We start from the raw sequence: 20,976 nt of genomic DNA on the forward strand, positions 1-20,976 counted from the left end.
TGTCCGTTCCCTCTCTGCCCTCCACCGCCCACCGATTGCCCTTCCCTCATTCCACGACGAGACAGAAGGAAGGCGCGGCTCCGCGCGTTTATTGTAAAATCATCCATTGTATCTGAAGGGGTCGAGACCCTCCCCCCGACTTCTCCCTGTCGGGTCCCCGCCACAATTCAAACCCAGGACACGCCTGGGGCGGGGCCAAGAGGGGCGGAGCCCGACACCGCGGGAGCTCCACGTGGGTGGAAGGTACCGCCCCCTGACGTCACACAGGGGCGGGGTCTCGGGTGAAGGGGCGGGGCCACAGAGGGGTGGAGTCCAGAGAGGAAGTCTCATTGGACGGAGTTCTGAGGGGCGGAGCTATCTGGTGGATTTCACTCCTGGGCTGAGCCGCAAGGGGATGCTGTTCCACCCGGGTGGTGCCTGTTCTTGGTGACCTTAGACGCCGGGCCACGAGGGGCGGAGCTGTCTCCCTGCTCCATTCCGAGGGGGCCGAGCCCGAATGGCCCCAAGGCGTCTCCAGGGCGACTGAGGCCAAGAGCGGAGACCACTGAAGCTGGAGCCCTGCAGTTCCTCCTGGCTCTGCGCCCACCCTCCTCTCTCGGTCAGTGCAAAGAGCGAGGGCTCAGTTGTCCTCCATGGTCTTTCGGATCCAGTCCACGTAGTGGCATACGCTGGTATAGACGGCCGGGCGCCGGGGTCTGGAGCAGGGTTCGGCACCCCCAGATACCACACCCGCCAGGGTTCCGTCGCAAACCAGGGGCCCCCCAGAGTCACCCTGTGCACGAGAGAAGAACAGAGAAACTGTTAAGTGGGTCTATTCATGACAGTACACAGGTCACTTCCTCCCTGCAGGAAGACCCGAATCCTCTCCCCCAACACCCCCATGTCCCGGTCTCCAGTCCCTCCTCCCTCAGACCCAGGAGTACCAGCTCATAGCCCCACCTCACCCCTGGACCTAGCACTCTGGGCTCCTAGCTCCCACATCGTCCAGGACTTAGAGTCTGGACCCCTAATCCCCTCCTCCTTTAGATCCAGAAATCCTGGCCCTGGTCCCATCCTCTCCCAGGACCCAGGTGCCCCAGCTCCCACCTTGCTTTGATCCAGGAAGTCTGGGGCCCCAACTCCCTTCTCCCACAGGACCCGGAAATCCTGGCAGGATACCCATCTCCCTCCTCCCCAGAGTAGGTCTCACCTGGCAGGAGCCCCGGCCCCCCTCCCAGAGGCCGGCGCAGAGCATGCTGTCCGAGATGTGGCCTGGATATGCCCGATGGCAGAGTTTGCGCTCCAGGATGCTGATGTTGGCACACTGCAACGTGAGTGGGTACTGCACTGTTGGCGATAGAGATTCATCCATAGAGGATCAGCAACTGTCCCCATCACACTGAGTAGCCCCCCACCCTTTCCGAAGGACTCATAGAACCACAGTGTAAGACTCTCAAAAACAGAAACGAGAGTTGGAGGCAAAGAGACAGAATCACAGTGTGAAAGAGAAATAGATGGATATGAGGAGGGGGAGAGGGCCAAAGAGAGGGAGAGTGAGAGAGATGCCGAGAGCCAAGAGTCAAGAAGAGATACATATGTAACTCATGCAGAGAAAAACAGAGACCGTGGCGGGAGATAGAGACCTCTTAAGGGGAAAAAGGTTCTCAGAGGAAGCAATGAAGAAATAGGGAGAAATAGGCCCAGAAATAACCAAGGGAGAAGGCAGTGAGATAAAAGAGAGAAGACGTTTCTGGTCATTGATAAAGATACAGATAAAGATTCAGAGATGCCGGATAGAGAGAGGGAGATACAGTGTATATAATAGAGATACCGATGCCTATATATCTATATAGGTCCATGTATATAATATCTGGGTGCAAATTCAGATGCAGCCAGGGGCTTGTTCGGTAAACAGAAGTGGGTGGAGGGGACTGTGCAAGGAGACAGCAGACAGTGGGGCAAACTGTGGGGGGCCAGAGAACCCATATCTTGTCTAAAATAGACAGCCCCAACTGACTGTTCAACAATTGTCCATATTTTGGGAATGTGGGTCCAGTGGACACAGTTCTTTGAATTTTTCGAATGACTCTAGAAACTTTTCTTTTATGTAAAATCTCGTGGGTGTCAGATGTTGGCAGCAACAAATTCAGACTTTTTTTTTTCAAGATACTTTGAAAACTGATACTGATGTGGGAAACCAAATTTGGCTCATAAGTTGCTGATTTGTGATTCTGAGACATGTAACCCTATTTTGATTCTAAGGTCTGTGTGTTTTCACATTTAAACATCTCTGAAATCCGGAGGTGTCTTCCAGTAAATGCTGTCATACGAGCATCAATGGGACCTTTTGTTGTTCTTGTTGCTAGCAGGTCATAAAATGGTGATGCATCTTATAATTCGTGGCATCTTAGATTTGGTGGAATAGATGGATCGACGGATGGATGGATAGATAGATAGATAGATAGATGATAGATAGATAGATAGGAGACAGAGATGGAAAGGCAGAGACAGAGACAGAGGAGGGATTCAGACCCTCAGCCTGAGATGTAAAGGGGTGTGTTGTGGGCAAGACTGTACCCTGGGGGCTGGACACGGCTCCCCAGCCTGAGATGAGACACTGGGTGCCTGGAGAGACACAGGTGTGGCTGAGGTTGAGGGGTTGCACAGCAGGTCCCAGTTGTGCCTGCCTGGGCAGACGGATCAGCATGATGTCATCGTTGTGGTCATTGGCACTGAGGTCCTCATTGAATCCAGGGTGCGGGAAGAAGTCGGTGACCCGGAACAGCTGCTCTGGACCTTCCCATTTCCAGAGATGATGCTCCCCGAGGCGGACCCACAGATATCTGTTGAGACAGGCCTCGGAGATCAAGCTGGGAGAACATGTGGGGTCTTCGCAGTCTGGGTCCTCTTTTGCTGTCCACCAGGCTGCTGTGTAATCCTCCACAAGCCACACCCCCTCTCTGGGCCCCCATCATTTACATGTGACCCAGGGTGCTGTGTGATTTTAAGCAGGGCACACACCCTCTCCGGGCCTCTGCTCCCCACTCCATCCCTTTGTCTGCTTCTACCTTTGTAGTTCTCCCCAGAAACCTCATACCCCTTCCTAGGTGCACGACGAGTGAGCCACTTTCTTCGCCGCCCCACCTGGGGCTTTGGTGGTGACCTAGTACCTGGGAGCCATGTAGGCATGTGGGGGTTCCACTTATCACACAACAACAGCTCCACCTCCTGCCTCCACAGGTCTAGTGGCTTCCGTGGGGAGTGGCTCTGTGTGTGTGTTGGTGTATGTGTCCATATGGAGGAGGATGGCATATGGAAAATCCCCAAATTGGGGGTCATCTGTGGCCTCATGCTTTTCCTGTCTGCCATATCCCTCACCCCTCAATGCATTTCTTCCCGAGGTCTAACCTCAAGCACTCTCCACACCGTCCCAGTCCACTTCTTCTTCTCTGGGTCCATGCCCAGGATGGCTGGGGACCCTCAGGGGTCTCCATGTCCATCCCCCAGCCTCTGACCTCTGATGCTAGGGGCCAGGCTAACGTGTGAGAATCCAGGGTTTGAAGAGTGTGAGGTGTCATGTTTATCTCTGTCCCTCTCTGTCACCTCATTGCCTTGGCTCTGTGTCTAGGAAACCAGCCCCCCACCGCAACTCTTCCCTGCCTCTGAGTCTCTTCTCCCTCCACATCTCAGCTTCTCTCCTTCTTTGTCTTTGGGGCTGGAATCTGTGCATTGTTCTTCCAGCCTGATGTACAGACCTGAGCTAAAAGAGGCCCCATCATGGAGGAATGCATGATGGGAAATTCCCACACAACATGCTGGGCGGCCAGAGATAATGTAGAAAAGACTTCTGCCTCAGGTAGATTCTAGGGTTCTATTAGAATGCCTAGAATCTAAAATTCTAACACGCTAGGAATCCATGATTCTAGAATTCTATGAGGCTTAAGTGCTAGAATGTTATGAATCCAAGATTCTCATGTTCCAGATTTCACTGGATCAAAAAATTCTAGGATTTTTAAATGATCTGGATTAAATCTAGGATTTAAAGAGCCTAGAATTTTAATATTCTGGGACAATAAGACTAGAATTTCAGTATTCCAAAATTTTATAAATCTATGATTTTAGAAACGAGAATCTAGGATTCAAGTAGTTTGAGACTAGAATTCTCTGAATGAAAACTTTGGGGATTTGAAGAGTCTTGAGTGATAGCATTCTGGGATAGTAAATCCACCAGATTCTAGAGATTTATGAATATAAGCTTCCAGAATTCTCTCAGCTCAAGATTCTAGAATTTCGTAAGTCACAGAAATCTAGGATATTGTAAATCAAAGATTCTCTGACTATGAGTTTCCGTAGCCCATAAACCTAGCTAGAATACTCTAGAATTCTAGCTGGAATCTAAGATTCTAGGATCATGCTGTCCAATACAGCTACTGAGCACTTGAAATGGGGCTAGTCCAAATTAAGATGTGCCTTACATGTGAAATGCATGTCTGATTTCAAAGGCTTTGAACAAAAAAAAGAGGAAACTATGTCATTCACAAATATTGAAAAATTGATTACATGTTGAAATAATATCTTGAGTCTGTCAAATTAAATCTATTATTAAAATTCATCTCACTTGTTTCTTTTTGACTTTTCCAGGTGTCTACTAGAAAGCTAACTTACCTACGTGGCTGGCATTATATTTCCTTTGGGCAGCCCTGGTCTGGACTTCTAAGATTCTAATAGTCTCTGATCCATGGTTCTAGAATTCACAGAAGCTGGTGTAGAGTCTCGTGGATCCAAGCTTCTAGGAGTCTACGATTCTGGATTTCTCTGGGTCAGAGTCTAGGATTCTAAGAGTATGAGTTTTGAATCTTTAGATTCCTAGAGCCAGATATTTTAGGATTCCAAAAGGAGGAGAGTGGAGTCTTTATAATTCTAAGAGTTGAACTTTTCGGCAACAGAAATGGAGGCTCAGCCTTTCCTGCCGACAGCTCCCTCCCTTCTCTACCGGAGGCCCCTTGCCCCTCACGCTTTCCTGACCCCCAGCCCCTTCCCCAGAATGGCCCACCCGGGTCACTCACGGCTTCCGGCAGTGGGCGGCTGTGAGCAGCCAGCGGTCACTGATGAGGGACGCCCCACAGAAGAGGCGGGTGAGGAAGAAGAGGCCCGCCTGCCAGGGCTGCGAGTTGGGGCGGCATTCCTGGGCCCCGACGGCTCGTGTGTCTGCCCAGCCGTGCCCTGGGGTTAGGGTGGGGGACAGAGGGATCAATGAAGAGCAAGATGGGAGGGCTGGGGAGAGATGCTGAGATGTATAGAGGGCAGGAGCGAAGGGCAGGATGGGTGGGCGCCCAGGACCACGGAGGGGCAGTCGGATGGAAGGCTGGACCCTCACCTGCTAGCACAGAAAGCAGAGCACAGATGAATCCCAGCTTCATGACCTCCGGGTGCCTGGGTCCTCGACCCTGCGCTCGGGCGTCCCTGCTTCTTTATGGTAAGCCATGCCATCTCCCATCTCCTTCCTCCTCCCTGGGGCCGCCCCGTGATTAATCTGGATTGAGAAATGTCATGGGGGGAGGGGGAAGCCCGGGACCTTGACTGGGGGCCTTGGAAAGGGAGGAAGCACAGGGGGACCCCCTGTCCTGATGAGGGGGTGACCTGCTAGGTGCGGGCTTGGCTAAATGGGGGAGGGGCCCTGGGAAGTGGAGTCCTCCAGAGGGTCTCCAGGAAGCGTTGCCATCATTCCCCCCTGACCTCTGGATACAGAATCTGGATCCAGGATGTTCTGTGGCTGGGAGGAGGAAGAAAGAAGGAGAGGAGGTGGGGTCTTGGGGTGAAAGCAAATTTATCTTGAATGAAGCTGTGGAGAGCTGGGACTAAGGTGCAGGGCAAGCTGGAGGGATGTGCAGGAGGACCTTGCAGAAAGCAAGCTAGGGGTGGGAGAAAGAAGCAGGACTCAGAGGGAAGAGGGCAGACAGGATGGGGGTGTGGAGGGGAAAGAGAGAGAAAGGAAAAAAAAAAAAAAAGGATGATAGAGACACAGAAGGATCTGGGGTGAGAGGGGAGAGAGAGAGACCACAAGACAGCTGCGCCTGTATACACATCCCACAGAGCACTCCTTGCAGTGGGGGTGTGGGCCCCTTCCCACAAGGATGAAGGCCTCTTCTAGGAGGTTGGGAAATACGGTCCCCACTGCATGAACCACTTTTGCCATAAGCTACCCCTTTCATCACATCGCCACTACTCCAAGGACTCAGGTGCCCAAGCTGACTGGAATATAGTACTTTTCCATTTCTTTTAATACCACTAGATCGTGCCTGAGTCCTCCCAACATCGTCTTCTTTTTTTCTCACCCATTTCCCCTCCATTGTCCTTCCCGTCACCCCACCCTTCCTGTCTCTCTCTCCATCCTTCCTTCTTACCGGGTGGCAGCCCCCTGGAGGGCCAAGCCCAGGTCTGACTCATCTCGGTGTCCCCAGCCATCACCCAGTTCAGGGCTGGGCTCATGGGAATCCTCAGGAGATGTTAATTGAATGAGCGAATGTCTTTCTCTATATCCTTCTTTTCCTGGTGAACACCTACTCATCCTTCAGGACCCAACCTAAATGCCCCCTCCTCCAGGAAGTCCTCTCTGATTTCTCCAGGCAGAGTCCATCTTTTCCTTCCTCTGGGCATCCACAGTCTCTTCTGCTTTCTGTTGTCACAAGTCTGATGATCAAGCTGGATCTGGGCTCCCCTGGAATGCCTCCTTGCTCTGGTTAGTGGTTGGAACAAGGACTCTAGACCTGAACCACCTGGATCCAAATTTCAACATGGGCAATTGTTAGGTGTGATCTTGCGCAAGTCATTGGGTCTCTCTCAGTTGCTCCATCTATTAAGTAGCAATAGTAATCAGGACTGTAGGGGGGTTACATGAATTAACACATGTGAAGTACGACAGTCCCTGGCACACGGTAAGCATTTAATAAATATAATATGTTTATCCGTCTCCTTCAGAGCTCTCTACTGCCTCCAACACAATACACGTCACCCACGGCTACACTTGTCTTACACCGTCTCTAGAAGGGACTTCTTTGAGACCAGGAACTGAATACCCACTATGTGTTGAGTGCCATGGTAACTGCTTTAAGAACATCTTGACAGCTGTCCTTATTGGCTGTTCACTCTGTGTCTGGCAGTTTGGTAAGTGTTTTGTGCATATTATCTCATTTAATTCTCATGAGCCTCTAATCCATTTCTGCTTCACAGAGGGGACAACTGCGGTAGAGAGCATTCAAGTAATTTGCTCAAGGTCGCAGAGTAAGTGACAGAAATGCATTTCCTTCTCTACCTGGTGGACTCCTGTGTATCCTTTAGAACCCCATGCGAGTGTCCCCTCATCTGAGAAACCTTCCCTGACTCCTTGGCCCAGCCTTGGGGTGCCCCGTGCCTCCTTCTGTTACGGTGATGATCGATTTGGATTATTCGTTAATTTAACAATGTGTTGAGTGGCTTCTTTGCACCAGGCACCATAGCAGGTGCTTAGAAAACCACCGTGAATAAATCAGAGTCCCTGCCCTCACCGACTGGGTCAAGAGAGAGAGGGGACAGATCATGGTGGAGTAAGCAAATAAATGAGATTATTTCAGCTATAACAGTGCTGTAAAGGAAATAAAAAAACAATGGGAGCCAGCCCTGACGGCCTAGTGGCATTCTCGGTTTGGTTCCCGGGCACAGAACCCCACCACTCGCCTGTCAGTACCCATGCGGTGGCAGCGTCTCACATAGAAGAACTAGAAGGACCTACATGTAGAATATACAACTATGCACTGGGGTTTTGGGGAGGGAAACACAAAAGAGAGAGCAAGATTGGCAACAGATGTTAGTTCAGAGTCAATCTTTCCCAGCAAAAAAAAATAAAATAAAATAAGCAACAGATTGGTGACCCTGGGGTGGCGGAGGGATCCATTTATGCAGGGCAATCCTGGAAGGCCTCCTTGAGGAGGTGACCTTTGAGTGGAGACCTGAATGACAAGAATGTAAGGCTTGCCTGTCTCCCTGGCCTGACTGGTAGCTCCTTGAGGGTAGGGCCCAGTCTGATTCATCTCGTGGACCTGGCATAGGACACGGCTCCGTAAACACTTGCGGCATGACTAAAGGAACGAGCGAATTGCCTTGAAAAAGGAATCGGGGTTTTTGCGTTCCCACCTACTGTGCTTCCAATTCCAGCGTGACAAACTCAGCTGATATGCCTGATTGACGTTTCCTGGGTGTGCTAATGTGGGGGTGGGGGGGAGAGGCAATGGAAGGGCGCTCTGTAGACTCTGCGCTCGGACTTGTGCGCCCATCTTCCGCGGGCTCCGTGAGGGCAGGACGTTTGTGGTCACCACTGCCTTCCGGGCCCGCCATATAGTAGGCGCTCAGTAAGTCCTCATTTGACAGGGGGACGCAAAAACAACCAGGGCCTGCTGGGAAATTTCTGTCTTGCAAACGTTCCGCTTATGTAGCGCTCCAAAGGCCAGGCTAAGCAGAGAGACCCAAACATCTGCGAGCTTCGCCTGGATTCGTCTATAACGCCCCCCAGCACGGGAATATTCACACCAAGGCAATTTCAGGGAGAGGAGAAAAATCGCTCCTCCCAAATTTTTAGGGCAAAATCTCAAAGCCCCATTTGGGATGGGGACGGGGTCGGGGACGGGGATGGGGATGGAATTGGACCTGGGGTCATGGATGTTGGACTCGGGGATGAACGGGACGTGGTGGAGCCGGGACTGTAGCTCGTGGGAGGTGAAGTGATGATGGAGACGGATCCGACAAAGCAAAAAATTTCCCCTAAATGTCAGAGGGCTCCTTTGCATGAGCTTGGCACCCGAGGTGGGGAGCGTTCCTCTGGTCTTAGAGGTTGGGATGGAGGCAGGGCGAGGTCCCTCGGGTTCCAGGGGCCCCAGGAAGTCAGAGAAGGTACCAGATGACTCAGAGGCGGCCCAGCTCTCGGACAGGAAGAGCTGGTGTTGGGTGGACTCAGACATGGGAAACGGTGGGAAGGAAGAAGGAAGTAGTGAAGAGGTACCCCATGGAACTTTAGAGGAGGGTGGAGGATGTGCTTCTCCCATCGGCCCCGAGAGATGGAGGTGGGGATGGTGTCTCGGGGTGGGGTGGGGGATTGGGCTTGGGAGCTACCCCTGTGCTTTTCTCCCCAGGACACAGAGTCACACACCAGGACCTGTTCACAGATCATGACAACAGGTAACACTTAGTCAGAGCTCACCGCCCATTGGGTTAATGCTTTACTGATAATTACGTGACGATCTATGCACACACAGGATATCACAGTCTCCTCACAACACATCTATGAGGAGATGTCCATTATCCCCATATTCCAGGTGAGGAAGCCCAGGCCCAGAGAGGGTACTTGGCTTGCCCAAGGTCACACAGCAGGGACTGGTAGAGGAAGCCAGGTTGGGGGACGGAGAACTTCTCTCGGAGACTGAGTGACTATCGGCTTCCTCATTTCTCTTGAACAAATTTTGCCAACACTCTCTGCACTTTGGCTTGAATGCCGGCAGAGAACAGCAGTGGGCAGGGGGGGGGGAGAATGGTAGCAGGTGCGGACGGACAGCCGAGGTTTGCGTGGGGCAGGGGCAGAGTCCAGTCGACCGCGGAGGAACGAGGAAGAGGGCAGAGTCGCCAGGCCTCTGGGTCAGTTGGAACGTATGGTTTTCTCTATCCAGGAGGTGTATTTGCAGATCTGAGTGTAGACAGCTGGGTGCTGAGCAGAGCCACACGGGTAGATGCCCCACGAAAGGGTGCCCTGCAGGGTCTCGTCGCAGACCAGAGGGCCACCGGAGTCACTCTGGGGCGGGAGGAAAGAGAAATAAATACATCAAAGCAAGGGCTGTCACTTGGTGGTCTGGCGGTCGTGAGAGGGAGGACGGGGCTAGGGAGGGTTGGAGCCAGGCTGGGATAAAGATGAGGTGGGGGTGGGGTTGGAACTAGGTATGGGGGGTGGGGGGGGATGGAGCGGAACTTGGGGTTATGGGCATTGGGTCGGGGAGATGAGGGTGGAGACGCGGCAGAGCTGGGATTTGTAGCTCCTTATAGGTAAAGGGATGGAGACAGATCTAAAGATAGGGATGGGGGAGGGGTTTACGAATGGCTTGAGGACTGGAATGCGGTGGAGGATGGAGTGGGAAGGGCTGGAGACGGCCTTGGGAATGGAGCTGGGAACCGGGTGGGGCGTGAGAAGATGGACTCGAGGAGGTAGTGCTGGACATGGGGTTAGAGTTGGGGTAGCGATGTGGTCGTGCTGGACATAGGGAGGACTTCGTGCTGGGGGTGGCTATGGGGTTGGGGACTTCTGTTTTCCCATAACCTCCCTATCCTCCCCGCCATGAGTCAGTGACCCTCCTTGGCCAGTCCCTACCTGGCAGGGGTCCTGGCCCTGGTCCAGCCCTGCACATATCATGTTGCTGGTGACCACACCAGGGTAGAAGACCTCACACTCCTTAGGACTCAGGATAGTGACCCTGGAGCAGCTCAGGCCCTTGTTGTACTTCACTGACGGGAGAAAACACCAGGTCATTCCAGGGTCCAGCCCCCCATCCTCAAGGACCCAGGTGCCATCCTTCCCCAGACGCGGGAGTCCGGGCCACAGCCCCTCCTCCCTCAGACCCAGGGGTCCAGCCCCAGCCCCTCCTCCCTCAGACCCAGGAGTCCAGGCCAAGCCCCTCCTCCCTCAGACCCAGGGGTCCATCCCCCAGCCCCTCCTCCCTCAGACACAGGAGGCTGTGCCCCCAGCCCCTCCTCCCTCAGACCCAGGGGTCCATCCCCCAGCCCCTCCTCCCTCAGACACAGGAGGCTGTGCCCCCAGCCCCTCCTCCCTCAGACCCAGGAGTCCATCCCCCAGCCTCTTTCCTCGAGATACAGGTCTCAGGGCCCCCAGTTCTTGCCTCTTCGGGCGGCCGTGGTGCCCCAGCCAGCAACCTGGCACCTGTCTCCGGGCTGGGCACAGCGGTAGGGCAGGCGGAGGGTCTGGATGCGAGTCCCCAGCACAGCAGGCCTTGCCAGCTTCAGCAGCATGAGGTCATGCTCGTCTGTCCGCCTTGGCAGGATGGGGCCCGAGCCCTGGTGGTACTTATGGTGGACAATAGGGCGAGTGGTCCGGCGGAGCTGCTCACCCTGGAGAAGCAGCAGGTGGTCGTCCCCTATTCGAGCCCACAGCGGCCTGAGGAGGGGAGAGACATATGGAGGCAAAGCCTTTGTAGGGACTGGGATGGACTCTGAGTTTCTGGGAAGGAGGGTACAGGGAGCAGGCTGGGGCCTGGACCCCTGGTTCTGAGGGAGGAGGGGCTGGGGGCTGGAACCCCGGGTCTGAGGGAGGAGGGGCTGGGGGCCTGGACACCTGGGTCTGAGGGAGGAGGGGATGGGGGCCTGGACTCCTGGGTCTGAGGGAGGAGGGGCTGGGGGATAGACTCCTGGGTCTGAGGGAGGAGGGGCTGGGGCCTGGACACCTGGGTCTGAGGGAGGAGGGGATGGGGGCCTGGACTCCTGGGTCTGAGGGAGGAGGGGCTGGGGGATAGACTCCTGGGTCTGAGGGAGGAGGGGCTGGGGGCTGGACTCCTGGGTCTGAGGGAGGAGGGGCTGGGACCTGGACTCCTGGGTCTGAGGGAGCAGGGGCTGGAGGATAGACTCCTGGGTCTGAGGGAGGAGGGGCTGGGGGCCTGGACACCTGGGTCTGAGGGAGAAGTGGATGGGGTAGAAGAGAGCTTGGAACCTAAATTCTTGAGACATGGGAAGAAGCAATCAGGTGTTTGCGTCCCTGCGTTCTGCAGGAATTGAGGGCTGGGGGGGTCTACCTGTGTAAACCTGCCCCTTCACTCCTCGCCTTACCGGGACTCAGGAGGGGAACAATTTTTTTTAGTTCTAAATTCCTAACCACACGAGACCCTGACAGCTACCTACACCCAAACGGAACCAAACGAGAATCAGCTGGACGGGGTGATGGCTGGGCCGAGAAACGCTGAGAAGGACCACATCGCCCCCTGGCGACCACAGCACAACCCCATCTCTCCTCCTACGGGAAGCTCTCCAGGACTGAACCCCATGTCAAGCTAGGAGAGCTCCATACCCTCAAGTGCCCCAGCCCTTCCCGCCCCCTTCCCGGGGTCTGCCACCCCAGCCAACCCGTCGCGTCCCCGAGGAGCTCCCCCTACTTGTTGGTCCCGCAGTGCGCGGCCGTGAGCACCCAACTCTTGTCCACCAGGACGCCCGCGCAGTGGAATGAGAGACCATTGAACAGGGAGACCTGCCAGGGCTGCGAGCCGCGCGCGCAAGGGGCGCCGGAGGCCACGGGGTCCGAGCCCGTGTCGTTCCCGGGGAGCAGCAACGCCTCCGCGGCTGGAGGAAGAAAGGGGGTGGAGATCAGAGCAGGGCAGAGGCTGGGTTTGGGGTCTGAGCGGGGCCATGGGAGGCGGCTTCGGGGGACGCAGCCAACACCGCGGGGAGGGTGTGGAAATCGGGGGTCGTGCAGGAACCGAGTGGAAGTGGGCGGTGAGGAACCGGCGTGAAAGGGAGAGGAGGCGGGTGTACGGCCGAGCGGAGGAGGAGACCGGACGGGCTGGATGCGGAGGAGCAAGGACAGAATGCAACACAGGGGACAGAGAGAGCACGCGGCGGGGGGGGGGGGGGCGCGGGGGGGGCGGGGGGCGACCAGGGGGCGGAGCTACAACGGGGCGGGGCCACAAGGGGCGGGGCTCGAACGCGGCGGAGCGGCAAGGGGCGGAGCTAGAAGGCGGTGGGGCGGCAAGGGGCGGGGCTAGAAGGCGGTGCGGCAGTAAGGGGCGGGGCTGGAACGCGGCAGAGGGGCCAGGAGGCGGGGATAGAAGGTGGCGGAGCGGCAAGGGGCGGGGATACAACACGTCGCAGGGTGAGAGTAAGGATGGGAATAACGCCAGGAGCTAGAAAAGGGAGTGAGGGCAAAAAGCGACAGAGCAAGACTTGGGATAAAATAGGGCGCAGTGAGAAGGGTCCAGGACAGAATGGGTGGAGTAAGGGGCAGGGAAAGGACGCGCAAGGAAAAAGGGGGAGTCGGGATCCAGGTGGAGTAAACGGGCGGTGCCTGGATGGAGCTGGACATCCAGGGGCGGGGCCAGAAGGGGCGGGGCTGACGGGGCTGGGGGGTGCTCCCGATCGGTGGGTGGATGCTGGGGTCCCAACGAGTGGAGAGGTGCGCTAGGGTTGGTGACAAGAGCAACACTCTCCCATCGCCCCGGGGCCCCGGCGCCTCCCGCCAAGCCCTGCCTCCCGCCTCACCCCAGAGTTGCGCAGTCAGCAGCGGCAACAGCAGCTGCGCCAGGGCCCGGGTGCCCGAGGCGGCGGAGAGGTGGAGGTGCGGGGATTTCATGGCCAGGACCTAGGTTGGGGGGCCGGGGGCGGTTCAAAACACATGTCCTGTCAGAGACCCCCACCCCACCGCGCCCGTCCGCCCAGCCTGGGCCACCCCAGCCCGCGGGGACCCGTTTGACTGCAGCCGACCATCGCAGGGACTGGCGGGCGGGCTATTCGGACCAGATCAGCTGCAATGGGCGCAATTACCCTAATGACGTCCCTAGTGGCGTCCTCCTGCCCTCCCTACGCCCGAGGGGAGCGCTCTCCCGGCGGGGCTGTCCCCGCGCGTTGGGTTTCGCCCTCCTTCGCTGGTGGGGTGGGGGTCCGAGGCTCAGAGGCGCGTCCAGCAGACAGGGAAACCGAGGCTCAAAGCGGGGTTCTGGGTTCTGCCCGAGGGTCCCCACCCTTGCTCTCGCGACCCGCCCCCACCAGGGTGGGATGCATGTCGCCTCACCTGGGAGTCGCCAAGGGGAAGCAGCAACGAGACCCAGAAGTACCTCCGCCCTGCCGCGTGGGCCGCCGAAGCCTCTGCCCAGAGACCCCTGGCTAGGCCTTCCCTTTTAACCCCGAGAGAGTCCGGAAACTTCTCCACCTTCCCCCCAGGGCCTCACCCCCTCCCTTTCTCTCTCCCTAATTAGGCCGTGGGTGGGGCTGGCACCCAACCTGGGCCCCAGATTCCTGCTCTGGGAGGGGCCCCCGGAATACAGGCTTCTCCCAGTGCCCAAAACACCCTTTTTTGGAACTGGATTCCATGCGGATTCCCCAGGTCTCCTGTTCCAAGAAGTCTTCCCAGAAGGGGAGAGAGGGCGCCCCATCCCCAGGGGGCCTGGGGGTCGTGGGGATAGTGTTGTGTTAGGTGAACCTGATCCAGAGAGAGAAAAATAAATAAACAGGGAATTGCATACCTAGAATGACATAGTGACTAAAACCAGAAGGCTGATGAGAGAGGGAGGCAGGAAGATAAGATAGATTGAAGGAAAGAGTGGGAGCGACAGAGACTGAGACACACAGAAACAGGAGAAGAGGGAAACAGGGAGACAGAAAGGGAGAGATGCAAACCCAGAGGGATGCTCTGTGCTTGAGGCAGCTCAGTGTGTACCGGTGACTAGCCCCCAGTGTGTGTTGGGGGAGTCTCCAATCATGCCTGTGTGTGGTCGCTTCACATCCCCCCTGCCTTCTGCGTGTTGCCGCCAGGTGACACATAGTCCCGTGAATCACAGGAGGCCGCAAGGGGCATCAGCATCACCTGGGCCAACTCCCTCATTTCAAGGGAGGAATGGGAGGCTCAGAGAGGGCAGTGACTCACAGGAGGTCACACAGCACGCCTGGCTAAAAACTGGAGGCCCCAGTTCCAGCTCTGGGCTCTTACTCCTCAGGCCAGCCACCTCCCCTGCTAGGTGAGCCAGCTATCAAAAAAAGATCCTGAGTTCTAGACTGTCTGTGGGGCATCTTCCTCAGTGAGAAGTGAGTTAATTCCAGTGGCCGTCCCATGGAACTTTCTGCAGCGGTGGGAATGCTCAGTATGTGCTGTCCACCATGGCAGCTGTCAGTCACATTGGCTATAGCACATTTGATACGTGGCAAGTGGGACTGAAGAATTCCACTTCTGATTGTATGTAATTTTAATGTAAATAGGCACGTGTGGTTAGCAGCTACCATCTTGGCCAGGCATGGGTCTCGATGAAGCAACTACCTATCCTGGAGTTTGGAAACAAAACAATAGCTCTTTTTTGTTAGGTCTTAGCTATCTGCAGGCTGGCTTACTAGCTGTGCTATCATACTTTTGCATGCATGATTTTACAGAGAAGGAAGTTGAGTCTTCATCAAGGCAGTGTTGCTCAGTACTTAAGAAGTCATCTTGCTTCAGATTCCCTGCTCTTCTGTGCTCTTCTGCTTACTGGCTGTGTGACCAGGAGCAAGGGACTTCATTTCTCTGTGCCTCAGTTTCCTCGTCTGCAGAACAAGTATAATAGTAGCACTGACCTCATAGGGTTTTGTGAAGATTAACTTAGTTCATACATTTAAAAGCCTTTGGACGAGGACCTGGCATCTGGGAAGCACCCAAAAGATTCATTCATTCGGTAAATATTTATTGAAACCTTGGTGAGTGCCAGGAACCATCTTTGGGGCTGGGGATACAACAGTGACCCAAATAGCTATTATCACTCCCAGAGTGACAAGTTAGTACAAGGCAGAATTTGAACCTAGGCTTTGCTAATTCCAAACCCCAAATTGATTATTAAGCTATAGCATCTCTTGTAGTCAAGGAGATCCAGAGAAAGCACATAAAGGAGTCCTGGCTTAGGCTGCTTTATTATTAGCAGAATGAACAGGAACCACAGCACCAAGTAGGGGTCGGGGGTTTCGGGCTGGGGTCAATTTGTCCTGCTAATTGTTCTCCATAGTCTCCTGGATCCAGTCCACATATTTGCAGACCTTTGTGTAGACACCAGGCTTTCTGGAGACAGCACATGGATCCTGGCCCCAGGAGATAATGCCTTGAAGAGATCCGTTACAGACCAGAGGGCCTCCAGAGTCGCCCTGGGGATGGGAGGAGAGAGAACCAGTCAGAGAGGAGGAGAGGCCGCCAGGAGAGAGGAAGGGGTTGGGCATGGTGTTAGGGAGGAGCTGAGGACGGCTCTGGGATTGGGGCAAAGGTTGAGGATGGGGTTGGCAATGGGACTGGGGATGAGTTGGAGTTGTGGGTGGGAACAAAGATGGGGCTAGGGATGAAAATGGATTTGGGGATGGTTGAGGTTGGACATAGGGGTGGGAATGGAGCCATTGGATTGTGTTGAGGTTAGAAACGGGAACTGGTGGTGGAGATGGATTTGGCCTTGCAGGAGGAGATGGGGGTTAAGGTTGAGGATGAGACTGTGGGAATAGAAGGAGACGCAATGGGGCTTGGAGGTGGGGATGGGAATGTGGTTGGAGACCCAGGCCCTGCCCTCTGACCTGGCAGGAGTCCTTGCCCTCTTCTTGAACGCTGGCACACACCATGGTGTCTGTGATGTCGCCGGGGTAGGCCTTCTCACACTCCTTGTGCTCGATGATGGTGATGTTGGCACATCGCAAGGTATGGGGCAGGTGCACTGTGGAAATGGCACGAAGCGGTGTGGAAAATGAGAGCCCCCTGGCTCCCTTCCCCACACTGCAAAGTTTGCTCTGAACCCAGGGACCTTGCTCTGCACCCACACCAGAGCCCTTGCTCTGAATCTAGTCCCTGTCCTTCTTGCTTGCAGCCAACTCATCTCTCTGCTTGTAACAAGAGCAACAGCAATGCTATCGAGTAAATTCTTTATGCTAGTTGCTCTATATTCCTTGTCTCTAATCCAGCCCTGGTAGGTGGATGTGATTATTCTCATTTTATAGAGCAGAAAACCAAAGTTCAGAGAGGTGAAGCCACTTGCCTAAGGACCTACAACTGGCAGGTTGTGGATCTGAGATGGCACATCTTGTCTGTCTGACTCCAAAGCCCAGATTTCTGTCTCTACCCTCCCCAGCCCTTATTTTTCCACTCTTACTTTTGACTTATCCCACCACTGACACCTCCAGCTAGCCCCCTCTTGTATCGCTGACTCTCATCTTTGATGGGTCCTCTGGTTCCCTATGTCCTTCCACAATCATGACCACCCTCCCTCAACCATGTTCCCCTCTAGAGCCCCTACACTGGGGGCTGGATGTGGTCCCCCAGCCGGAAATGAGGCATTGGGTGCCAGGAGTGACACAGCGTGATGACAGGATGAGGGGTCGCACAGCCCAAGTGATCGTGGCTGGTGATGCCATCTTCACCAGCATGATGTCATTGCGGTGGTCTTTGTTGGGGAGGCTGTAGTTGAACTCTGGGTGGGGGAAGGACTCAGTGGCTGTTCGGGTCTGCTCAGAGCCATCCCGCCGCTGGAGGTTGTGCTCCCCCAGGTGAACTATGTATCGGCTGAGGTGGGAGAGATGGTGGTCAGAGATGGAAGGGTAGGGAGAGGCAGGAGGTGGGGAGAAACACAGGTGGTGGGGGAGAGATGGGTGCACCTGAGAGAATGAAAGACCACAGGTCCACTTCCAGCCTCATCCCCACCTCCCAACAAAGTCGTGTTCCAAACGATAACCCAACCCCATTCCCAAGACCATCCCAGTTCCAACGTCTTCCATCACTCCATCTTCAATTACAACCCAATTTCCATCATCAGTGCTAATGCCCCCACCTGTGCCCATCTCCAACCCTGCCTCCCCCACCCCATGCCCATCTCTGACCCCATACACATTCTCCCCATCCCCAAGCTCCCCTCCATCCACCTCTCCATTTCCAGCCCCCTCCCGGCCCCACCCCAGCCCCCGCACCCACGGCTTGCGGCAGTGGGCTGCTGTCAGGAGCCATTTGGGAGCGATGAGGGTTGCCCCACAGAGCAGCCGCGTCTTCTGGAACAGAGCCACCTGCCAGGGCTGGGAATGAGGAGAGCACTCGTACCCTTTGATGATCCTGGTCTCTCCCCCTACATGCCCTGGAGGGGGTGAGGGCAAAAGAGGGGGCTCAGGCATGAGAGGACTCCCAGAAGCGGAGGCGAGGAGGAGAGGGAAGGAGTGAGTGGTCTGGGTCCCAGCCTGGTGTCTGGCTGGGATGCACCAAATGGTGCCAATGGTGTTAAACGATTGAAATCCCTCCATACTGGTTGGTCAGTATCTCCTGAGCTCTTTGAGTGTCCCCCACACCACCCCAGCAGCCCTGGCCCCTCCCATGGGAACTTCCTTGACCTCTCCCCATTCTCGCATCTAAAGGCATTACACCTGGTCCAACGAGGAGCATCCAGGAGCTCATTATGGCTCACGTATCTGTTGAGATGCCCTGTGAGTTATTCTGTATTTTGAATATCAGCCCTCTCAATGTCCAGACACAGAGGGTGGTGGATCCTGGAGATTCCAGAGGGAGACCCCTGCCCCTCCCCATCCCCCACCGTACCTGTCACCAGAGCCAGCATGATTAATCGCAGAATCGTCATGGCTCAGAGTGGGGGAAGGGCAGGCCCCAGGTTCTTCTGGGAACAAGGAGGGACAAGGGGCCAAATCACTTTATGGGGGAGACTGGGTGCTGGTTCGCACCCTCCCCTCTCTCCCTGGCCTGCTCTGGCTCCCCCAGGGTTTGCGGAATCTCCTAATTCTCACAACACCCCAACCTCCAAACCTTTAAAATAAATCTTTGCCATGGAGGGTGGCCTTGGAGGGGCCTGATCTCCGCTGGAAGCTTCCGGTAGCCCCAGAGTATGTGGCAGTTACTGAGAGGGGCTTGGCCTTTGACAAGTGGTAGACAGGCCCCGTTTTAAGTCATCCAGGGACCCTCTGAGGTGCATTTTAGAGAATGTTTTCCTTCTTGTCCACCTGAGGCTGGGCCAGGCCCCAGTAGCTTGGGGGAGGGGAGCTGAAGGTGACCGGTGCCGTTCTGCAGCCATCCAGGGTGACTCGGGCCCTTTGAGGGCAGCCCAGGGTACAGTAGAGGGCTCAGCCTGGGATGGTGTCTGTCCCTCGCCCTGCTGAACCCCTGCCCCTTTGAAGGACAGACGGACAGAGCTGGGCGGGGCTGGTGAGGGGAAGAGCCAGTGCCCACAGCTGCCCTGGCCAGTGGTGGGAGGGAGGGTGGGGGAGCAGCAGATTGGACTCAGTGACCTAAGCTGGGGTCAGAGGTCACTGAGGTTGGAGGCAGCCCGTCGGAGACCCAAAGAGAGGCAGAGAGCCCCAACCCAAGCCGAGAAGGACAGAGCAGAGGAGGATACGATGCTGAGGCCCAGGAGGTTTGGTGCCCTCGGATGCAGGCACATGGAGGGGACCTTCCCTTCCCTTCCCTCTTCCAGACTCACAGGCTCTGGGGCTGGGGCTCTGGGGGCTGGCGCCCGTGGCAGCTGCGGCAGGCTGAGTCGGAGCGTGCGAGGCACCAGGCAGGCGGGCAGGAGGGGGGTGGCCCCGGGCGGGCCCAGGATGACTGAGCCTCCTTGCCCAGCCTTGTCGCTCGGGGGGTGGGGAGTGTGTGGGGGTGGGCCTGGAGGAGGTGCTGCCCGCCCGCCTGCCTACCTCTGCCACCTCTCCAAGCCCCTCTTCCCTCTGCTTCTCTCCGTTTCTCCATGCCTCTGTGTCCGTCCTTCTGTCTGTCCACTCTCTTCCCTGTCTCTCCCGAATCTGGCTTTATCTGTCGTTCGCTGCCTTTCTGGAATTCTCTGTGTGTCACTTTTCTCTTTCTATCTCTGTGCCTTTTTCTGTCTGTCTTTGTCTCTCTGCTTTTCTCTCCCAGTCTCTCCCTGGATGTCTCCTCTAGTTCTTTATATCTTTGTTGTGTCTCTGTCTCTAATCATTCTCCCTCCACCTCGTTTCCCAGTCTTTGTTCCTCCCCCCGTCTCTGCTCTCCCTCTCCACTGCCTGACCCCAGGTGGGCCCCTGGCCTCCGCTGTGGGGCCCCTCCCTTCTCTGTTCCAAGAAAGGGGGGAAGCTGGGGCGTTGCAGAGGTGGGGCTGCTGCCCGGCAGGCGAAGGGGCAGGACAGAAGGGTGGGGGAGGCAGGTCAGGGCCTGTGGGAGTCAAGGCCCAGGAAAGGGAAATCAGCCCTTTGCGGGTGCCCCAACCCCCAGGGCTCGCTCCTCTACCAACCCTTCCCTCTGCTCCCCTTTCCCCGCCTCCCAGGCCACCGGGAACCCCGGGGTCCTCCGATTCCAGCCGTGGCACTTACTCGCTGTGTGACCTAGGTCCAATGACTTCTCCACTCTGAGCCTCCTCAGTTTGAGTGAGGATCCCCACTTCTCCTGGCTCGCTTGTTATCAATTAGACCTCCTGCCTTGGTCTTGCCCCCTTCTCTCCCCTAACCAAATGTGGAGTAAGACTGCTGGATAGGCCTGAGTTCTGTGGGCAGCCAGCCCTGGCCCCAAACCTCGGCTCTGCCTCTTCCTACTACAGTGACGTGGGACAAGGGACTCCACCCTGATGAGGCTCAGTTTCTTCATCTGTGAGATGGGGGGGGACAGCCCTGCCTCTGGGGGGTTGGGATGGGGACTTTAACAGAGCCAAGTGCAGAAGGTACTCAGCAAATGTTCCTACGGCTGTGGTGATGGGAATGTCATTCACTTACTCCCACCTCCAATTCCCCTTCCATTCATAGGGGTGAAGAACTTCTCTTTCCACCTCCTGGAGAGGTGGTGAAGACAGAACCCAAGGAGCGGGCAGGACTATTTTAAGACCTAGGCTGGGTCATCCTGCTTTCCAAGGCTGCACCCCACCATCTGTCACTGCAGATACAGGAAGACAAACCCACATCTTGTGTGAAATATGATGTGTGCTCAACTCCACAGAGCCATGTTGCAACTGGCTAGTTGGAAGAATGTTATGTTTTATAGACATTTAATTAAATGGTTGTGAATTTTGATTTCACAGTTTTACCTTGTATTTTGAAGCCAACCATTCCCGGCCCCCGCCCTCACTGTTTTCAGATTCTTCCTGGGTCCTTTAAAAGCTTATATGCTCTGGGCACTGTTCCTATTGTGCTGGGTGGAGAAAAACAGCCCTTATTTTTATTGTCATAAGTAACTTTTTCTACTCCATTCCTGTGTGACCCCTGAGGGAAAATTCCCACGCTCTCTGATCTCTATTTCTACACCTGTAGGTAGGGAAAATGAGACTCCAG

At 55.6% G+C, this 20,976-nt stretch overlaps 3 protein-coding genes and 1 long non-coding RNA gene across 10 annotated transcripts; 1 reads left to right on the top strand and 3 right to left on the bottom strand.

Moving 5' to 3' along the window:
- Positions 1-64: 64 nt before the first annotated feature.
- Positions 65-5,490, bottom strand: KLK9 (kallikrein related peptidase 9). The gene is made up of 5 exons (XM_014866887.3): positions 5,357-5,490; positions 5,046-5,202; positions 2,557-2,822; positions 1,190-1,326; positions 65-772 (listed from the first exon to the last, which is right to left on the bottom strand). The coding sequence occupies exons 1-5, from the start codon at positions 5,397-5,399 to the stop codon at positions 620-622; spliced, it is 756 nt and encodes a 251-aa protein (XP_014722373.1). The 5' UTR covers positions 5,400-5,490; the 3' UTR covers positions 65-619.
- On the top strand, positions 5,213-20,884 carry LOC139042149 (uncharacterized). 2 transcript variants are annotated; one of them, XR_011498470.1, is made up of 4 exons: positions 5,213-5,455; positions 6,958-7,143; positions 9,141-9,186; positions 20,455-20,884. It is a non-coding gene; the product is annotated as an uncharacterized lncRNA (long non-coding RNA). The 2 variants fall into 2 exon arrangements; XR_011498471.1 differs by lacking the exon at positions 9,141-9,186 and having other exon boundaries at positions 5,218-5,455.
- On the bottom strand, positions 9,198-14,040 carry KLK10 (kallikrein related peptidase 10). The gene is made up of 6 exons (XM_044758870.2): positions 13,781-14,040; positions 13,252-13,351; positions 12,153-12,336; positions 10,890-11,164; positions 10,364-10,497; positions 9,198-9,793 (listed from the first exon to the last, which is right to left on the bottom strand). The coding sequence occupies exons 2-6, from the start codon at positions 13,340-13,342 to the stop codon at positions 9,641-9,643; spliced, it is 837 nt and encodes a 278-aa protein (XP_044614805.1). The 5' UTR covers positions 13,343-13,351; positions 13,781-14,040; the 3' UTR covers positions 9,198-9,640.
- KLK11 (kallikrein related peptidase 11) lies at positions 15,404-20,243 on the bottom strand. Of its 6 annotated transcripts, none has more exons than XM_014866900.3 (6): positions 20,029-20,243; positions 18,278-18,353; positions 17,666-17,822; positions 16,995-17,260; positions 16,282-16,418; positions 15,404-15,867 (listed from the first exon to the last, which is right to left on the bottom strand). In XM_014866900.3, the coding sequence occupies exons 2-6, from the start codon at positions 18,315-18,317 to the stop codon at positions 15,715-15,717; spliced, it is 753 nt and encodes a 250-aa protein (XP_014722386.1). In that variant the 5' UTR covers positions 18,318-18,353; positions 20,029-20,243; the 3' UTR covers positions 15,404-15,714. The 6 variants fall into 6 exon arrangements, with proteins under 6 accessions (XP_014722386.1, XP_070354854.1, XP_014722396.1 ...); XM_070498753.1 differs by having other exon boundaries at positions 16,995-17,352; positions 17,662-17,822; positions 20,029-20,216; XM_014866910.3 differs by lacking the exon at positions 20,029-20,243 and adding an exon at positions 19,170-19,297.
- Positions 20,885-20,976: the final 92 nt, after the last annotated feature.

Source organism: Equus asinus, chromosome 26 (genome assembly GCF_041296235.1).
Source record: "Equus asinus isolate D_3611 breed Donkey chromosome 26, EquAss-T2T_v2, whole genome shotgun sequence".
Lineage (NCBI taxonomy): Eukaryota > Metazoa > Chordata > Mammalia > Perissodactyla > Equidae > Equus > Equus asinus.

Bases quoted from the DNA above. Each gene is read 5' to 3' on its own strand.
- KLK9 (XM_014866887.3), bottom strand. From the start codon at position 5,399: ATGAAGCTGGGATTCATCTGTGCTCTGCTTTCTGTGCTAGCAG. The intron at 1,327-2,556 runs GTACAGTCTTGC...TATCGCCAACAG, and splicing joins AGCCGTGTCCAGCCCCCAGG to TGCAGTACCCACTCACGTTG. The intron at 773-1,189 runs GTGAGACCTACT...TCTCGTGCACAG, and splicing joins GGGGCCGGGGCTCCTGCCAG to GGTGACTCTGGGGGGCCCCT.
- KLK10 (XM_044758870.2), bottom strand. From the start codon at position 13,342: ATGAAATCCCCGCACCTCCACCTCTCCGCCGCCTCGGGCACCCGGGCC. The intron at 12,337-13,251 runs GTGAGGCGGGAG...TTCTTCCTCCAG, and splicing joins GCTGACTGCGCAACTCTGGG to CCGCGGAGGCGTTGCTGCTC. The intron at 11,165-12,152 runs GTAGGGGGAGCT...TCCCCTCCTCAG, and splicing joins GCGCACTGCGGGACCAACAA to GCCGCTGTGGGCTCGAATAG.
- KLK11 (XM_070498751.1), bottom strand. From the start codon at position 17,985: ATGGAGGGATTTCAATCGTTTAACACCATTGGCACCATTTGGTGCATC. The intron at 16,419-16,994 runs GTAGGGGCTCTA...CCATTTCCACAG, and splicing joins GACCACATCCAGCCCCCAGT to TGCACCTGCCCCATACCTTG. The intron at 15,868-16,281 runs GTCAGAGGGCAG...TCCCATCCCCAG, and splicing joins AGGGCAAGGACTCCTGCCAG to GGCGACTCTGGAGGCCCTCT.